This window comes from Lissotriton helveticus, chromosome 9, assembly GCF_964261635.1.
Source record: "Lissotriton helveticus chromosome 9, aLisHel1.1, whole genome shotgun sequence".
NCBI classification, from domain to species: domain Eukaryota; kingdom Metazoa; phylum Chordata; class Amphibia; order Caudata; family Salamandridae; genus Lissotriton; species Lissotriton helveticus.
The window spans coordinates 498,891,701-498,912,261 of record NC_136070.1 but is presented as its reverse complement, the minus strand read 5'-3'; the positions used below and the strand labels follow the sequence as shown (position 1 = coordinate 498,912,261).

General features: G+C 44.1%; 1 protein-coding gene across 1 annotated transcript in view; it reads left to right on the top strand.

The window, feature by feature from the left end:
* The window catches only part of SLC38A6 (solute carrier family 38 member 6), a 459,688-nt gene that overhangs the window by 362,034 nt on the left and 77,093 nt on the right, over positions 1-20,561 (top strand). The window contains exons 9-10 of the mRNA XM_078660337.1: positions 2,823-2,888; positions 3,061-3,114. Coding sequence (XP_078516463.1) covers positions 2,823-2,888; positions 3,061-3,114 — 120 coding nt within the window. The remainder of the gene's footprint in view (positions 1-2,822; positions 2,889-3,060; positions 3,115-20,561) is intronic.

Below are 20,561 nucleotides of genomic sequence, written 5' to 3'. Positions count from 1 at the left end.
GCCCTGCATGGCAGAGTGTCTTTTAGTTGTCTCTCCCACGTGCAGTTTTTATTGCCCAACCCGCCGACTACCAATGCGCTTGCGCACCCTCCAGATTCCACCCTAAGGGTAAATGGCTATTCTGCGGCCCGCAGACTGAGAGTTGACCTCACTGCGCAATGCGCATCACGGTGCAGTGCACCCTGGCCCACCACCCAATCCAGGTCAGAGGTCACAGGCGGAATTTTAATAATTACAATAAAATCGTCTGACATCAAGGACACGGTCCCGGATGGTGCATGCAGCACCAGCCGCAGCTGCATTTTATGCAGATTGTGCTTGTTTGCTCGGTCATGCCTCAGGGTCCAAATCGGCCCCAGGAACAAAACAGGCCCCCTGTCACCAAACCGGCCCCTACCCCGTCCTGCCTACCGGGGGATTGCCCGGTGCCCGGAATTGCCAGTCCGGCCCTGAAAGCGAGCTGACGTGGGGGAGCAGAAAAAAGGGAGGAAGGTGGGAGAAAAGCACAACAACAACTTTTCGCCGGGCAGTGAAAACTTTCTTATTCCCTTAGTTTTATCTCCTGTATGTTGTTTCGTTGTGTTGTGCTGCTACCTTGTCGCGGCACCTGGACGCTCCTTCGCTGGAGCATCTGTGCGCCTAATAAAAGTGCATAACATAACATAACATAACATGGGAGGATGGGGGAAATGGAGCAGCAAGAAAGGGGAAGGAGGATGCTAACTGTAAAGCAGCATAGGAGAGAACGCAACACCAAAGCAATACAGGAGGAGATGCTAAGGCAACAGTATTAGGACTGGAGGGGACGTGAAAGCAGAGGTGAGTGCAAGCTGGGAGCGCAAGTAAGACAGGGCAAGTGCAAGAGGGAGCAGTCATGGAGAAGCACTCGGGCAAATGAGAGCAACTCAGAGTGCAAGGGAAGGAGATGTACATGAGGGACGCAGCTTCAAAACACTCGCACTTTAATGATGTACTTCACACAAAAAAAAAACTGCATGAAAAGCAAAAAATGGAAACAAGGATGCACGCCACTCAGGGAGATAGTAAAGAGGCAGTGCTCCATGGGAGTGACAAACGAAAGACTCACTTGCTGGGACACGAATAAGAAGCAGGCAAATATGTGTCATGGAAAGCCAAACAATGGTAAGTGGTCTCCAAGCCCCTCTATTTTTGGTAAGCCACAGAATGCCTCACTACAGACAACGCATACGCTGTTTAGTAGGCTCAAATAAAAAAGTTGAGTATTCTTTATAAAAAGCAAGGCAAAAACTAGATGAATTGGAATGCTTGCAAAACAACCAGAAGCATTCATGAGAATGTTCAAGCAGGGATGGAATCTGCAGAAAATGTGGGTGATTCAATGACACTGTCGATATTGCCCAAACAACTTGCATGGAGGGCTGGACCACATTGAAACACTGTGTCCTTCATAGAATTACTAGAATTGAAATGAATACTAATTATGGATGAAAAATCGTAACTTACTTTTAGTTAGAAATAATTGCAGCACCGTGTAATATGTGAAAATATGAAGGTGAAGGGCCTAGGCTTTTTTGGGGGCGAGGGACATAAGAATGTGGCTTATAAATTACTATTTGGACAATTAATGCTAAATGGCTTCTTTTGCTTTCAGCAAAAAAAGACACACAGAGCCTCATTACCATGCCAGCGGTCGGACTGCCGACAACTCGTCGGTGGTGATCCGACAACCCTTTGGTCTGACCGTCGTATCACAATACTGGCAGTTGAACCCACAGCAGTCGTACGCAACACCGCTGCCTTCGCCAGGACCTGGCGGTGCAGCGGTCAGGGGAGCATCCCAGAATGGCAGCAGTGCTGAGGCAGTCACCACCATCGGTATTACAATACTCCTTTCTGACAGCCTTTTTAAAAGGTTGTCAGAGAGGGATCAGAGAAGGCCCAAACAGGGCCCCCAGCCGTCGTAGGTCAATGTAAAGTCTCCCTGGGGGCACATTTAGTGCTCCCACTTACCTCCGTGCACCGTGTGCCGCATGGCACACAATCTACGGATGTGCAGGAGGTGCTGCACAGTGGTGGCATGTGCTGCAGCCCTTTTCAAGGGACGCAGCATGGCTATGCCATGGTATTGATGACTTTACTTTACTGGCAGTCAAATCCAAATTCGGCGGTTACACCTGACCGCCACAATAGTGTCCATTCGTCCAACCGACCGGCATCATGATGATGACCTAAATCCCATAATGGCACCTAAAACATGCTAAAACATTAAAAATTCTTGGTTTAGAAGCTTCAGTTATTGCACACACAAATGCTCAGTTGCACTGATTAAGTAAAATGTATACCATGCACATGCAGATCCTACCTTTTAAAATAAGAGCTACAAAAACGTAACAAATTGGAATATTTATCTCTGAGTGAGAATGCAGATTTTTTCTGAAGCAGACCTGTAAACAAAATCATTGTTTCATAGTTGAAAATGTTTTTTAAAGATTATTTTAATGTTACTGGTTTTGACATGGATAGCTTAAGATTTGATTATTTTTCATTTCTGTGAATAACACGTTTTAAATGTAAACACAAAGGGGCCTATTACCGTGTCGGACAGACTTGTGTCGCCCGACATTGTCACGGGTGGAGAACCTACTGACCATAGGTTGGCGGTTCCGCACCCCCTATTACGATGTGACTGCACATGGTGCAGTTGCAACTCCCATGTCCCATTGGGTATGGGAGCTTGTTATACGGTCGGAAACAGGGCGAAGAACATAGTACCGACATAAGTGCTTTGTATCATGAAGCATCAACATTTTTAACTGTATGTATATATGCTTTTGTTTTAGGTTGTCATAAAAAAATGGTATATTCCTTGTCCACTTACGCTGAACCAGAACATCGAACTTCTACAGGTAAGAAGCACATTACCAGCCAGACCTTATGGTGTTTACGTGATGAAAAGGAACCCGGAATACATAACATGCTTAAAAACCTAGTGAAATGAATGTTCTATATTGGAAATGCCATTTTAACATATTGAACTTCAAAAGTATGTTCAGTTATTTGCACTCATTGCTATTACAGGTTGCAAATTCCAGTGATGAATGCAAACCGAAGCTGTTTAATTTCTCCAAAGAGGTATGTTTTTGACTATAAATTATCAAGTCTGCAGTCAAAAATGATTGTTTGATATTTTAAATGATATTTGTAAGTTCTGTCAAAACTTTTAATAATTTGAGATGTGTCTATATGTGTTTGAGTTTTGACGGAATTCTGTCACATTTTGTCCAGAATTTGTGTCTTTTATTTTAACAAACATGCATTTTTAGGTCGAGTCTGGGCAGCACATGCGCTGCTTTGCGAGGCATGCTGTATTAGAGTATAGACTTGATGCCCCTCCCACTCTCTGCCCATATTTTACATTGGCTTTTGTCATTGTGCTTTGTAAATGCTGGCTTCCGATTCATTAATAGGCTTTTTGAGCCCTCCTTAGTATTGGTTTGTCTTCAAATTTGTAACCTCCCATGAGGACTGGCCCTTTTACTTCTGTTGTTACATGGTATGTCTTAATCAAATCAAATCAAAATAAGCTTCATTTGATTAAGGATATAGATCATAAAAGCACAATTTTATCAAATATGATTATAGAAATCCAATCACATTGATATAACATGCTTTAAAAGAATATAAAGTCATTCATTAAAAACCAGGTTCATATCCCACAATATTTTTCTAGATTTGTTACACATTTCAGATATGTTACTTAAGAGCTGGTAAACATATCATAGTAAGGTATGCCTTATTTAGTCTGTCAGCACTGTTTTCTTTAATACGTTTTTCCTTCTACAGGCATGACATGCTTTCCTGCAACAGTCAGCACGCCATGCGCGCGTTGACTTTCCAAGCCGCCCGGGACAGTGGCGGCCGAGGTCTCGCATTTAATAGAGTTTGAACTATTGGCATTGTAAATGACAATGCATTTTAATTATGTGTTAATTATCAAAACATATAAATAGAAGGCATTATCATTTACAATGCCAATAGCTGATCTGTATATTGCTATTTATTTCATAATATGTATATTCTAACATCAGACTCAACTTCCAATAGGAATTTACTTTATATCCATCTAAACAAACTCTTGCTAAGCAATTCAATTTTCAAAGCTTTATTCGACTTCAGTCATAAAAGCATTTCCACCTAACTCTATACAATAAATACTAAATCTAATACACAAAATATAAAACAAGTATTAAACAAGAAATCCGTCGAATACATTAGCTATTTATAGCATTTTTAAGAACCACCCTGGCTCGTACTCGCAAGACAAGGCATTAAAAACATAGTAGACGAGATACCTCACAACATTTTTCCTAATAGGGTGCGTGTGCGAATCACCCAGGCCCAAGCTAAAAACTTTGCAACAGCAATTGCAAACTGTGGAGAACAGTCAGTTTCTAGAATTCTAAGTGCAACAGCTTGGCTACGCGTCCCCAGGTTGAGACAGACAGGTCTTATCCATTTGTGACGCGGGTTGGCATATAAAGGACAGCAAAACAATATATGGGAGACATGCTCGACTTTGTCCTTACAGTGATAACAATGCTCGTCCCAAGATATAGACCATTTCTTTTTAAACACATTTACTGGGAGTGATCCAGCTCTGAATTGAAAGTACAGCTTCCTGTCGTACGGCTTCTCAATCAAGTCCCAGTACGCTTCATACAAGGGAGCCATTTTTAAGTCCAGGAAGCGCCTCGTCAGCGAGGTGTTAGACCCATTAGAGAAAGTTCTAAGATTCACCATCTCCCAGTACATTTGTTTCAGCCTGATCTTTGAAGGGAAACAGGACACATCAGTGTTACACCATAAGTGATCTAATTTTAGTTGTTGCAATACCCCCCATAGGTCTTTCAGCCAGGCAATTTTATGGAGGCGGTCTAGTAGAACAATATCAGTCAATGCTAAAGCGTAATGTGCTAACTCCGGGGTCACCATTAAGCGTCTCCAATATAGCAGTGGACGCAACCTCGCTAAATCTGCAATGCTTCTCCTGCCAAGGTCTAGTTTTAGAGGGATGGTTGGCGTACTTTGTGGTACCCCTGCCAGCCCACGAAGGAACTTATTTTCTGCAGTAGTCCGGTTTGTTAAATCACTAAGGCCCCATAGCTCTGAGCCATATAGGCTAGCACTTATAACTTTCATCTGGTAGATTTCAAGAACACAGTTTACTGGCTTGGTCAGAGAAGCTCTATGTTTTAATAATAATGCTCCTGCTAATTGTCTGAACTTCAATACAGCAGTATCTATGTGTGTCTTCCATTTCAAGTTCCCCTGTATTGTTATTCCATGGTAGGTAAAAGCATCTACCTGCTCAAGGGGGATACCTTTGAAAGTGATAACGCCTTTAAACAATGAATGGTGGTTCATACACATAAACTTTGTCTTGCTAGTATTCAGTTCTAGACCTCGAGAATCACAGAACTCACCAAATGCGTTCACCGCCTTTTGGAGACCACTAGGTGTACGCGATAGTATAAGCGTATCGTCCGCGAACATTAGTACGGGAACATGTGATCCAGCTATTTTGGGGGCATCAGAAGGGGACCTTGTCAGGAATTCTACAATACCATTTATGTATATCGAGAACAATGTAGGTGCTAGAACGCAACCTTGCCTCATCCCGCGCTCTACGGGGAAAGGCTCAGTTACTTCTCCCTGTGAGCCCCATCTAATTTTGGCGTAATTATTTTCATGCAGTCGCATCAGGAGCGTGAGAAGTTCTTGGCTTATCCCTGCGTCAGCTAGGACCCTCCAAAGCTTGTCCCTGGGAACCAAGTCAAAAGCTGACTTTAGGTCCACAAAGACAGCATATAGAGGGCCGTTATTTAAAATGACGTTTCTCCAGTACAGGGCAATGAAGTAAAAAACCTGGTCAATGGAACTTGTCAGGGGACGGAACCCCACTTGATATGGTGACAAGATATTATTTTCCTCTATCCATACTTGGAGCTTATTTTGCACCATACGTCCCATCAGTTTCTGGGCTGAATCAATGAGACTGATGGGTCTGTAATTACTGGGGAGGGATTTGTCACCTTTTTTAAAAACTGGAATAATTTCCGCCCCTTTCCAGGACAAAGGTACTTCACCACCCATCGCCACTGCATTTGCAAGCCAAGCAAAATATGTACACCATATATTCCGATCAGTTAAATAGACGTCTGCTGGTATTCCGTCCATACCTGGCGCTCTTCCCCTCGTTACGCAGTCAAGGGCTGCGTTTACATCATTTTCATTAAACACTTCATGTTTGTAGAAAACAGCCGGCGGCAGAGTAACGCAGACTTGCGACTGATTTCGAGCATATTGGGGTTTGAAGAATTCTATCCAGTTATTAATGGTAACATTGTTTTGAGGGGGTGCGGGCAACCCTCCCCGATCCCACTTCACTATGGACCAGAATAACTTCGAATCTTTGGCTGCACATGCAGTTTTAAGCTCACCCCATAGTTCCTCATCCCATAACCTTTTAGCCTGTTTTTGTGTGCGTCTATATGTGTCCCTTGCTTTCCTAACTGTGTTGGCGTTTCCTAGTTGAAGTTCTCTACTAAGATTCTGGCGTGCCAGTCTACAACTTTTTCCATACCATCCCTGTTTACTTTGATGTTTTTTGCCTTTGTTATGGCCTGCTGGTTTTAAGAAGAATGTTTGCAGTCTACAGAAAAGTTTTTTATGAGCCTCCATTAAAATGTCTCTGAAGTTAGGGTTACTTGTGAGTAGTTTTATGTTATTTACTTCCTCTCCAACTACTCTCTTAAGTTCATCTAGCTTCCCCTCGTCCTCTACTAACTTTCCCCATTTTAGTTGCCACTGATTGTTTGTACATACTAGATCCAAGGTCACCCTATCTTCCTCTAAGCTTAACACCCTTTCCTCTGAATAGGACTTGAAGGCCATACACAATGGATTATGATCGCTTTCCATTCTTTTTACCACGGTCATATCAATCAATTTATTCCAGACCCTGGTATCTACCAGAAAATAGTCAATTCTACTAGATGCCCGTCCGTTATCAAATGTACAGTTCCCATCGCGATCTGATAATGTGCGACCATTGGCGGCTCTAAGGCCTCTGGCAAGCAAAGGCTCTTCACTTGGATGGCCACCGTACTCCATCTTTTAACTGCAGCTATCTCAAGCTCGGGGATTCCCCATTTAATGTCCTCTTCCTCGGCTAAGAATTTATCCTCTTGACCCAAGGGTTCAAAAGTAGTGTTTATATCCCCCCCGACAATAATAAATTGTTCTAGGGGCAATGATTCTAGCTCTTGCTCGAGGACCGTTATTACATTTGATGTTTTCCCCCCTCTAACTCCCCTAGCATATATGTTAAAGAGGGCAATCTCTTCACCATTGTCCCATCTAATATTAACTGATAATATGTCCCCAGTTGGGAGCGATCTTTGCTGGATTGTACACTTCAGCGACTGGCGAACCCAAATTAGCAAACCTCCGGATGGGCGGCCTTTACCATTTGCCACTGCAGAAATAAAAAAATGTAGGTACCCCACTCGATGTACAGGGCTTTGCGACCATTTTTCTTGGAATAATATAATGTCGTGAAGGTCGATAAAAGCACACCATTCAGGGGATGTTACTTTATTCGCTATCCCAGCAAGGTTCCAAGAAATGAAGGACAATGATGGATTAGATGTGGCAAGCCCTGTCTGGCCTAATCTTGAGAGGCTACTTTTATTTATATTCCGCTGTGTTGTTTCTACTGCTAAAAATTCAGAGGAAATGCCAATGGGATCAAGTAGGCAAGTCTCCTGTACTGTCTCACTGCCATTACACCGGCCTAAGCAGCTGTACCACTCCAAGGTATCAGGCCCTCCCTCCCTGTTTTTGCTATTGGGAGCTTCCTTGCGGTTGGCTATCTGAGTCGGGGCTTGATATACGAGTCAATCGCAATCATTTAGATTAGATAGTGCTGCGAATCTGTTTTCTAAGTTAACACCCCAATCGCCTCTTTGGCCACCCCCACCCACACCCCCTCCCCTTCTGTTCGCCACTGTAGTCCATTTAGATCTCAAAACACTTGGTTTAGCAATAAAGCCTCTTCTGCTATAGAAAAAGTCAAGTGTGAGAGGAATGATTTCTGCTGTTCTACGTTGAGGGGGGCAGGAGATTAGATCGAACATCAGGCAATACTTCTGGCCCCTTAAAATTAAGTACCACGCAGTCACCTTCAAATCTTTTAGGGCTACTGCCTATCCATTTCACTCTTCTGGCAGTTAGTAATTCCTCTGAGAGTTTGTGTTTGCCCCAATGGGTGATGTGCATATTATTTGTTAGCCAGTATAAAGCTTTACCTAGAAGTGATTGGGAAGACTCTGTCTGGCCAGGTTTCAGGATTGGTACATTTGCAAGAACCAGGATCAGCGGGGATGCTTCTACGATTAACTCCACTGGACCCGGTTCCGGAAAAGAATCTTCCCCAGACCCGTTTATTGCTAGCGGATCTGATGCGCAATGGGCGTTTACTGTTAAGGATGGTATGTGGATAGGTGGATGAGTCGGAACCACCTACTCCCCACCTTCTCCAATTCCACCTTCCCTGAGTTTAATTTGCTCAAATTTGTCCATCACCTGGTTTATTTTTCCCATATTTTCATTTGTGTTCAACAGGAGACCATCAAGTTTGTGCACTTTATCAGTTAGTTGGTCAATCTTAGATAGCAATGGCTTAATTATACCCCTCATTTTTTGGTCAAACATTCCCATAAGTTTCTTGATGTTAGCTTCATCCCACATCATACTGCCCTTGTCCTCAGCTCCTGCAATCTCTGTGTTTTTTTTCCTAGGTGGGGTTGCTGGTCTTTTTCTACTAGAACGTAGTCCAGTACGTCTAGGTTGTCCCTTTGTGGCCCCTCTAGTCACCCTAGGTGCAGGAACAGGTACAGGTTTGGAGGAGCTATCCACCACGATTTCTAAGTCTAAATCTGAGTCATCATGATCAGCCTCAATTAATTTGCTCAATATAACCGGTGATGATACATTATACACGGGGCTATCAGTACTAATCTGGGAAAGCACCCCTACCTCACTGGCATCTTCTGCTTTCTGTAAGTTAACTCGGGAGTTACTCAGTATGGGAAGCAACGATGTGTTAAGAGCGGGGCTATCAGTACTAATCTGGGTGAACACCCCTAGTTCACTGAAGTTGTCTAAATCCTGTGAATTAACTTGGGGGGAATCAGTTGAAATCATATTGGGTGTTAGACTCAGACCCAGAGAAGACCGTCTATCATTGTTTATCTTAGCGACCACTTGGACTAAATAGTTATCCATAGTGTTTGATGGGGCAGTACATTGTTTTTGTTTGGACATAATTAAGAAGAAAAACTCTCCACAATCACAGTGTCCCAAAATAATGTCAAGCCTGTTTACCAAGAGACACTGCTAGCGAATACTTTTAGACCTCTCCTTATAATCATTAATAGAAGCTATGGTACTTCAAAGTTATCACGGAAAGTTATAATCACGGACTGTCGCAGACTGTCCCGCCCTTGTCCCGGGCTTCTCCCGGGACGCTCCGCGCGCTCCCGCGCAGCGGGGAGAGTGGCTCCAATTATGGGAGGGAGGTGTTCGGGGGGCGTGGCAGACAGGGAGAGCGTCCAGGTGCAGGTGATGACAGCGCAGGGGCTCCTGGGCAATGGAGTCCCTGTCCCTCACCTGGCGCTCGCAGCCCTGGTAGTCTTCACGGATCCCTGGTCTTTGGTCCACAGTTCAAGCCCCCAACACAAACGAAGCGCCCTGTCAGGCGGGCGATGCGGGACCCGCGCAGCGGGTTCCGCGAGGTTTCTCCGAGTTGAGGGAAAACAGGAATAGCTTAAACTCTCTCAAATGTGAGACCTATTGCATTGCAAATGCTTGTTCATTTTAGGAGCGGCATAGGCTGAAATTGACTGATGTAAAATTTCATAATCATTTTCATATATGATTCTGTTAGCCATTCAAAATTTTACGATACTGTATTAGCACAAGTAAACCTTCACCTGGCCAGACTTGTTTCAATATTTTTGTTCATCCATTGGATTTTTATTCCCTCTCGACTTTTTAACCAAGTATCTCCTTTCAGAAACTAAACATGCTCACTTTTTGTAGAAACAGTTAGTTATAGTAAAACTAAACTTTTCAACCTTCTGTTTTTAATACATAGTAACTTATTTGCTGCCTTTAAGCTCCATTGCTAATCTAGAGATTAACCCTAATTTGCCAACACTGAATTCTCAATATTAGTTTAAAAATGTACAAAACTGGGGAGCTTCATAGATGCAATGGGTCTTACAGACATCTGGAGGAGACACCACCCAACAGAACGCTATTACACATATCACTCAAGTGTCCATAATAGCCTAACAAGAATAGATTATTTCCTTAGGTCGCTGGGTAGCCTTAAAAATATAGATACTATAGAAATTAGGCCCTGGGGTAATATCCGATCATTCCCCACTGCTGCTCCGATACACTTATTATCAACAGAAGCGGCGGCGTATTTACCCAATACCCCCTGACTATCTGCAGGTTCCCAAGATCAGGAAGGCGCTCAAAAAGATGATGGGCCACTACTTTCGGGACAACGCCGGTTGGGTTGCCTCTGCAACCACCCTATGGGAGGTGTTCAAGACAGTCATTAGGGGGCATGCCATTGCCTCTATCACAGCACACAAACAAGAAGGGCAACGGGAACTGAGGAATCTAGAGTCCGAACTTCAAACTGCAGAGATCCAACATGCCAATGATCCAACTCCTATTACGTCTCACACCTTGTGCCTTAAACAGCAACAACATATGGGACGCCTCACAGAATTAACAAGACAGCAACTAGAAGCCACTCGCCATAAAGTATACAACATCGGTGATAAGGCCGGGAAGTTACTGGCATGGCTGGATTGGCGGGGAAAAAGTGATAGATGGATTGCACAGCTTTACACGGAGGGACGGCGAGCAGCAACAGAACCACACACAATAGTGGACATGTTGGCGCAACACTTTCGGGTAATCTATTCGTCGGACTCCGAGATGTCAATAGAAGAGGCGCTGTCATATGTGCAAGACCTTACAATGCCCAAACTAACCCCAGAAGTGGCGCTAGAGCTGGAAGATGATCTTACTGTAGAAGAGCTGCAGACAGCCATTGGAGCGCTGCAATCAGGCAAATCTGTAGGGCCGAATGGCATAGCGGTCGAACTCTATAAGAGGACGGCGGATTCCATTGTGCCATATTTATTAAATATGTACACAGACAGTCTGAGGGTGGGCAAACTCCCGCCAGACCAGCGAACGGCTACCATAGTGGCTGTACTGAAACCAGGGAAACCTGCGGATAGGTGCACCTCATATCGGCCTATCTCCTTACTAAATGCAGAGGCCAAAATCCTTGCAAAGCTACTGGCAAATCGGCTCATGCCGCATTTATTGAAACTTATACACCCAGACCAGTCGGGCTTTATGCCAGGCAGGAACACGGCTCTCAACCTGAGGAGATTACATGGTGTTCTGGCGCGCGCAAACTATCTGCAGGAACCGGCAGTGGTGCTATTACTAGACGCCCATATGGCATTCAATATGGTCAAATGGCCCTTTCTCTTCGCAGTATTACAGCATTTGGGGTTTGGACCAAAATTCTGTTCTAGGATTAAGCTCTTATACGCCAAACCAATGGCCCATGTTACTGCCAATGGTCACATCTCCGAAGATTTTCCCTTGGCGAGAGGGACGCGCCAGGATTGCCCATTGTCGCAATTACTTTTTGCTCTGGTGCTGGAGCCATTGGCGGCTTGGATACGATGGGACCGAATGGTGCGGGGCCTTAAATGGACAGACAGGTGGGAAGATCGAGTGTCCCTATACGCCGACGATATCTTGTTATATCTGACCTCGCCGAGGCGCTCTATATTGGTCCTCCTAGATATTTTTGAGGCTTATGGTAGAGCGTCCGGTTATACCATAAATTGATCGAAATCGCTACTATATGTGTTGCATGGCCCACCGCCACGTCTCCCTGAAAATTGCCCGCTTCAGATTGCGGACAGTACGTTTAAATATTCAGGTATTTATGTCACTGCTGATTCGGAGGAATTCTTTCGTAAGAACTTACAACCGCCGCTGGAACGTTTCAAGCGGGACGTGCGTCACTGGGAAAAGCTGCCACTGACCTTGTTGGGGAAGGCAGCGCTTTTCAAAATGATGGCCCTACCCCGTTTTTTATATGTTCTAGAGAATACGCCATACCTGGTGCTGCCACCTAACTTCATGGCGATTTCAAACAGGTCTCTAATCTTTTATGGAGTAATAAACCTGCACGTGTTGCGCAAGCTAAGTTGATGCATAGTTGTTACGTTGGGGGGGGATTGCGCTCCTCAACGTACAACTTTATTACTGGGTGGCGCAACTGAAAGTGATTAATCAATGGGTGCATGTCTTACAGGAAGATCCGGCATTTAAGGCAGACAGGGTGCAACTGGGCATGAAATAAATGCTTACTCCCCTTTATGACAAAAAAGTGACCTCGGCAATGTTCGGTCCATTGCGTCACACGCTAGGGTTATGGCATACGGCACAGGCAAAATTAGGATGGCGGGGGTATTGACCCAGCTAACTCCACTGTGGGACATGAAACGCCTTGGAAAGCTTAGGAACAGTAAGGGATTCGATAGATGGGATGATATAGGAATATCCCCAGTAGGGGATATGTGGCATAGAGGAGAGTTAGTCTCCTTTGAGCGCTTTCAGCAGCACTACGACTTGGCCCCCTCGGAATTGTTCCGATACACACAGATACGACACGCCCTCATGACAATACTATCTCATGGCACAGAAGTTTCAGAAGCATCCCCTATGGAGGATAGGTTATTGACAGACTACATGCCGAAGAGGGCCACCTCTCTCACATACCGGAAATTAGTGAATAATATGCCCGGCGAGACCTGTGAGAGAAAAATGGTCTCAGGATTTTGGTGATATGGACGATTCAGAATGGCAAGAAGCATTGACATCCCCAAGAGAGGTGGGCATTCCCTCGCGCCTCAGACTAGTGCAGCGCCGCATCTTACAGAGGTCGTACTACACTAGACACACCCTACACAAGATAGGCAGGGCAGACCACCCCTACTGTAGGCGTGGTTGCAGGGAGGAGGGAACCTTCTTTCACACCATATGGGATTGTCCTAAAATAACAGACTACTGGGTGCAGGTAATGAGAACCATATCACAATCAGAGGGGGTGTCACTCATACTGGAACCAAAACGTTGTTTATTAAACATATGGGAACCGAATGACCTCAAGCAATCGGGGCAGAGCTGGTTAACACTAGGAATTATGGTCACCAAGAGGAACATAGCACAAAAGTGCGGAAGGGCGGAGGTCCCGTCTCTGGCAGCGTGGGGCAGGGACATGGATGCGGCCATGTTTGCCGAAAGAGAAGTGTTCAGAAGTAGGACAGAGAAGATGATGACTCGGACTCGGATGTGGCGTGATGATTTATGGGTCGTTGGATGGGGCCTAGTTTCAGATATTGAGGATGGGCAAATTGGTGACTTTGTAATACTAATTGATAGCTATGGTGATAATGTGTTGTGCTATACTGCATTATTATATACAAGAGTGGTTTCTTGCTTTGTAGTATTGAAAATCAATAAAAATCTTTCTTTTTTTTTAAATGTACAAAACTTCTAACGTTTGGTGGGCGAATCGAAGAGCTTGGATGTGGTTTCCAAGTAAATTTATTGTTATCTTCGTTATATTTATAGAGTGCTTTATACCCACAAAGACACGCCAAAGTGAATTCCCAGAAGGGTGACACTCATCATTCCAGAGGAGTGCTTGGCTCAAAGAGTATTGTACTGCAGCTTGGCCTGCATGGAAAGCGATTAGGTGGCTTGCCTTAGTGACAAAAGTATTGCTTTTTATCTTGGTCTTAATGAAGAATCCCAAAAACACAAAAAGTGATTGATGGAATGCTTGAATTAATTTCAGCCACTGATTAATACTCTGGTCTACACCCTACCATGCCATCTCAGATTAGACACTGCTATATGCAAATCAGCCTTGGTCCTGCCTCAATAGGAACAGTCCACCCCGAACTTCCAAGGGATGGTTTCTTTTCACACTGGAACAGAGGCAACCCATGACCAGTTATGGCCTACTGGGCCTCTTCAGTCGGGTGTTGCTTGGTTTCATTGGCACAGTGAGCACAGGATCCACAGCTCAGGTTGCTGCCTTAAGGGAGATAAGATGTGGATTCAATACTCATCATGCCACAGGACTCAAGCTATACCCTAGAAACGAGCCCCAAACGGGGAAAAAACAGTCGGGGGGGTTGCTTGTGGGCCCTCCTGGAAGGGGGCTCGCCTTGCAGTTCGGAACCAACTGTTCCTATGAGCAGGGTGCTCATCTGCGTAAGAATGCCTTTTGTCTAGAATGCCAAGATATACGGAGAATTCGCCCGAACAATCACCATTGGCTTTAAAGTGATTCAAGCATTCCATCCATCACCTTGTTTGTTTGATGCAGGTTATGGTGCCTCAGTGCCTATGTTTAGTGGTGGGGAAATTATTGAGCGATAGAAAGCAGGCATCGTAGCTAATTTGGTTGTTATAAATAATTGTGCAGATATGCATAGAGGTCTCCCCTGATTTACAGGGGAACAGCAGATTGCATTCACTGGTTGCAGTCAGCCATGGCTATCTCTAAATATTTAATATGGCAGCAGGAGGGTGGCATTGGACATTACATGTCATCATATATGAATGCGAAGTCCTTCCTGGAGTGCTTGGGAGCAATACACAGGCATATGCCAGGAAACTCAGCCATGTTAAATATGATTTGGGGGCTAGCCGGGGCAACAAAAGCACAACTCAGGCATGCACTGGTTAAAGGAAGTCAGTCAAAAGCCCTACAGTGTCATCCCTGAAGCAAGGGGGTAGTGGTGATGCGTGCTCTGTTTTCAGAGTCATAGAAGTGCTCTATAGCGTTCATCTATGAGCTAACAAAAGAGTAAGAACACTGCTTCTACTGGCTACAGGCAGCCAGCCTAACCCCCTCTATAGAGAGTTAACCTAGGAGTGACAGATGGTCAGTGTAGAACATGTACTGGAAACAAGCAGCCATTGCCTATTATGCAATGAGTCAGTTCAGCTATGCCCAATAGGTTCTACAGCGTAGCAAGAGATGAGTAGCTGAGGGCAACTCACCTTCACAAATGATATGAAGAGTTCCTTCACAAACTGTGAAGAGGATCCTGCAAGTTTGCACAAAAAGAATGCAGCCATTGTAAAATCCACTATAGTCAACAGAAGGACAATCCACAGGTAGCCATGGCCCCATGCCACTATAGCACTTGTAGACCCACAAGTAGAGAGGCCAGACAAGGTGGGACAATTTTGCTGAGAACTATTATTGTATTGGAATGTTTGGACTCTGCACCCATTTTGATCTGTTTTATGTAGTTTGCTTACACTTACTGTGAGCGGAGTCCTGGTTCTTCTAACCAATCCAAGTTTGTTGGAACATAATGCATGCCAGTGAGTCGGCATCCTTCTACACTGAAGGGAAAAGTTCTCAAGGAAAAACCCATAAAAAACCTTGCTTATCTAAAAGGTTATCCTTCGTGAGCAATCCCTTAACCCCTTCGACGCTCATGACGAGCTCAGCTCGTCATGGAATTTCCATTGATTTCAATGGAAATTCAATGGTCATTCTAGCACACCCCTTAGCATCCAAGTGGTTAATTATGAAACAAAAACATTTGCAAGTAAGATGCTTTCTAACTTTAATTTAGAGATCAAGTAGAGAATTAGAGCCATTAGCACCAAGTAGCGGACAGTCGCGAGCTTCTGAGAAGGTGCATTAATCTAAGTGAAGGGAGTTCTTGAAGGACATTGTATGGCTATATCAGACCCACTGCATTGCTGAATGCATTGAGTAGTTGGAGATGGACCCCAATATAGTATATGAATGTTTGTCATGCATATTATAGAGTTTGTCAAGAGATTCTTGCCTTCTCAGTAAAGGAGAGATTCCTACAAAATTATTTTTCCTAGCTTGGTGAAAAGAGCCTGCTGTGTAGTTCCTATATATCCTATACAGGATCTGTGCGTTCGGATAACATAAACTGTGGGTTTGGAGGTAGACTGGTTCCGAGCACCCCCACCAGATATGTTAGCCTGTTAGTTTTAGCTAGCTCACAGTGTCACTAGAATCTCCTCTTATCGGAGAGAAAGTAGTTTCTGGCAACCTCAGAACATGATAACCCTTATCCCCCAGGATCATGGAAACAATATACTACCTTCCGCTTAGTCACTCATGCTCACTTAGCTTGTCTAAGAGATACACAGAATAAAAAGTCTGGGTGTTTCAATAACGATGTATTGAACAGTTGTTATTCTAGTCTTCAATAGATGTGCTGTAACAAACATTAGACAGTAGTAGAGATAAATGATTAGCAGCACTATGAAAGTAAAAAGATGGTATAGTTCTACCATTTTGCAATATTCATGAATACATACAAGTATATAAAACACATGATAAAAGTGCGTACTCCTATGATGTCTCCCTAACTAGATGTACCTAAATGTACCTAGCATCTATATAGGTGTTATGCCAAGAATCCCCCTAGGATTTAGTCAACCCCATTACCTGAAAATGAGAGAATATAGGACCCTTTTCTTGGTCTCGAGTTGGAAACCCAGCGAGGGATGTTAGACCACTGCTAGCTGGAATGTCTGCATGCAGTAACCTCGGCGTCTCTGGTCAGTGTGTCAGCCGGGAAGTCACGGTCTCCTCTGTCTTTCTTAAGCAAGATATGATGAATATATACTCAAAGGTCACCCCAGGAGTCCTACCTTGTTGTGTTACTGTGTCAGCCTAAAGGATGATGTCGGGCCTGGACTTTATACAGAGATATTATACAGGAGATATTCGTCCTGCTGTCAGTCCTGCTGTGCTTCCAAGAAGCCTCATGCATAATGTATGAGTTTCGAACAAGGGAAAAACCTCAGTTCTGAATGCAGAGTAGTATCTAGGTAAAAGTTCAGTCCTTATGAACCGTTATGTATGTAATTTAGGGAAGGATATAGGTGAAAGGTTGCAGTGTTCCCTGCCCCTATATAGGGTACCTATATGGAATATAACACCCACTCCTCTTCCGACTGGATGACATACGTAGCCTATAAGTGTACTACCACTCTAACTAGACATTGGTACGCACAAAGTATAAAAACATTTCTTATAGCTAAAAAAAAAATGTAATGTCATTTTTTTTTAAAAGACTTAAACATGTTTAAAAGTTTGCAAGCCCTAGCTCTAAAAGTCTCCATAGCTATAGTCTGAACCACTATAAGTATTAGAAAGCCATTTTTGCTCCATAAAAGAAAATTAATGTTAATTTTGTATCTGAGTTCCAAATTTAGCTTGTTATTAAAAAGGGCAAATTTTCTTCCAGCACACGAGCCAAAAATGAGTCAATTGTTTGTGTCCTGGCTGGTAGATGCAACATTTTCGTTGCTTGCTTCCGCAGTAGACGGCCCTTGTAACACTTCGCAGAGTACGTCAATTGAGCACAGATGTTCCACCCTGTCCGCAGCCAGTGCTGGGGCAGCCTGTGCGCTGTCTAAAGGCCTGGCTGTCAGTGGAGTAGCCGGTGTCCATACCAACAGGTGCAATTACTACCTGCGGTGGCTCAAGAAATGGCTCCATCAACATTGGAATACGCTGAGGACATTGCAGAACATGGGCCATTATCGGGCCCAGTAGAGCATTCACGTCCAGTTGTGCACATGATGGGAGTGTCAAAGGTCTAACAAAAGAGGCATTGGAGGACAGGTAAGATGCAGTCCATCCAGACTGGTCGAAACAACAGGAACCAAGATGCACTCAGTTCTCATAGACGAGGCGTGCCTAGATGTTGTATCATTTGGTCACAGTATTTCAGCTCCAGGAGCGATTTTTCCATCTCCATGGTGACTGGGACGTCCATTGCGTAGCAGATAGAAGACAATCAGGATCCCTGCTGTTAGAAACAGGATCAGCGGAAGTCCTCCAAAGATGCTTCCGAATACGAAGTGTATGATGTTTGGTATAACTCCAAGTACCGTCTGAAAGATGCCTAGAAGTTCAGAACATTTTGGTCTTAAATAGGTGGACAAAGCCAGTCGAATCAGACATGTTAAAGATATGATTTACCATTTCTACGAAATGGAAAGGGCAGTTTGTATGGATCAGCGCCTGTATCTCTGCTGATGACCTTGCAATCTGGAGATCAAAAGTCTCTCGAGCGGAGGTTAAGGGCACAGACTTCTGTAAAAGCATGTCTTTCATTCAGCTTAGAGTATCAAACCGTATTAAAGAAACATTCAGTGAAGGCCATAACGGCGCCTCCTTGACTGTAGGTGTCCCAGGAAACAATACTTGCATACAACAAGTAACCCTGGAGCTCAAGGTTACCAGATATGGAATGCCCGGGTGCATTCCGCAGCAGCCTTGACTGTTCAGCATCAAATAACTCCCCTTTGAAAGTAGCCTGAAAGCTGGAGTAATCACGGCAGCTGGGGCACGCCTCAGATTACAGGACAAGTTCACTACAGAATCATTACAAGCCGCGTGCAGTCAAATATCCTGACATATGAGTGATCCACTTAAAGCGTTCTCACAGTTTGTACCACTCAGAAACACTTCTCGATCCCCACTCCGGCATCGAAATCTGTATGGTATTTCCCATGATTCCTTAATGTATCCCTTAGCCATTTTTTCATATCTGCCTGCCTGCTTTTGTTCAAGGCAATACTGAAATTGAAAATTAGTGGCCGGTAGAGTTATGTGGCCATGGATTAGCCATTCTGTGGATGGTGATTCTGCCTCTGTAAATGGTAATCTATCTAAGATTTCAATATGCAGCATTGTATATTTTTCTCCCCTTTGTGCCATTTCTATCTGTTTATCTATTAAATTGTATTCAGAGAACAGAGACGTACTGTTGATAAAATGCCAACGCACACAGCCTGCACGCAAAGATTGCAGCGTCCTGCTTAACAACATAATAGAACGTAATTGAGATTGCCTGTGTTGTAATGTGGCCAAATCTTGTTCTAGTACGTCTATCGCAGAAGATACAATGTTGCCTAAGGAATATATCCTGAAGGTCAATGTTGTTAGCCCATTGTTTACCACTGCTAGAGATTTTTCTAGGTTTATATGGTCTATTTCCCGTAATCTCTCTGCGGCCTCTTGTGGGGCTATTTTCCATATTTTATTTTAGGCAGCATAAATGCCGTCCTATATGAAACGGTTTTGACTTGGCTTCCTGGGACCTAGTAAAAAATTCCTAAAATCCACAGTAAGGATAAGTGGTGTTTCACCTCTGTGAGTGTTGAGGTTTTTAGCCAATCAAGGCACAACTTCCCAACACTGTATGATGTTATGTTCTACTCAACAGCTTTCTATTTTCAGCGCCGGGAACCCTTTTTGGGTAGCTGTCGCGCTTTCAAAGCTAAAAAAATAAATAAAATAAATTACTACATCTGGATGTTCTCTCTGTACATAGCGTGGATCTGACGTATGGATACTGAACTCTTCGGTCCTACCAATGAATCTAGTTTGACTATTGGTGTCTGTGAGCCAAATCAACCATTATTCCCAATTGGGGTCTGAACTATTGTATTGTAGTATGTCATCTACTGTAATCTCTTTTCGTGATGTTGTGTTACCCTCGGTGTGTGATGTTGGCATCCGAGGTGTGTTCAAGTCCTTGATTTTTGCTAGTCCAAGGCAAGACGTTTGTTGCACTCTCTCATTCAAAAACATAATCTGTTGAGGGATAAGGCAAGCTCTAATTAAAGCTTCTGCTCCCTGAACTTGCCATTCTCTAGTTTCCCAGACCGATTTTAAGTTTATGGTGGCCTTCCATGAGTCGTAACTTTGTTCAGACAACTGGGCAATAAAGGATGCAGAGTAAATCTGTTTGGTGTTAGTTAACATATGTTCGAGGCATATGAGCTGCAGATTACACACTGTGCATAGATGGCCACCTAGTGTTGGGCCCGGATGTTTGCAGTTTGTTTGTTGAAGAAAAGTCTTTGGAAGTCACGGGATAGGTGACTCCTCCTTTGGATGATACTGCGCATGGGCATCGGCTCCATCCCCAGATTGTTTTTTTCCGCCACCGGGCTCGGATGTGTTTCTAGCGCTCCGTGTTGGAACCGATTTCCTTCGGCGCACAATCCTCACCAACTGATTAAAACTCAGTGTTGAACGCTCTCCAGTCGGCGCTATTCTTCAACACCGAAGATTTCCATTCCGGTAATCGTCGATGCTAGGAATCGTTGACGGCCTTCGGGCCTAACTAGGCCTCGACTCCAGCTCATGGAAAGGACGCCATTCAAAAAGTGTCCTCAATGTGGGTCGAAGTTTCCCCACACCGACCTTGATGAGGTGTGTAACCTTTGCCTCTCCCAGGAGCACAAGGCCAAAGACTGTTCCGCTTGTGCCTCTTTCCGCTCCAAAAAGACTATCCGGGACCGAA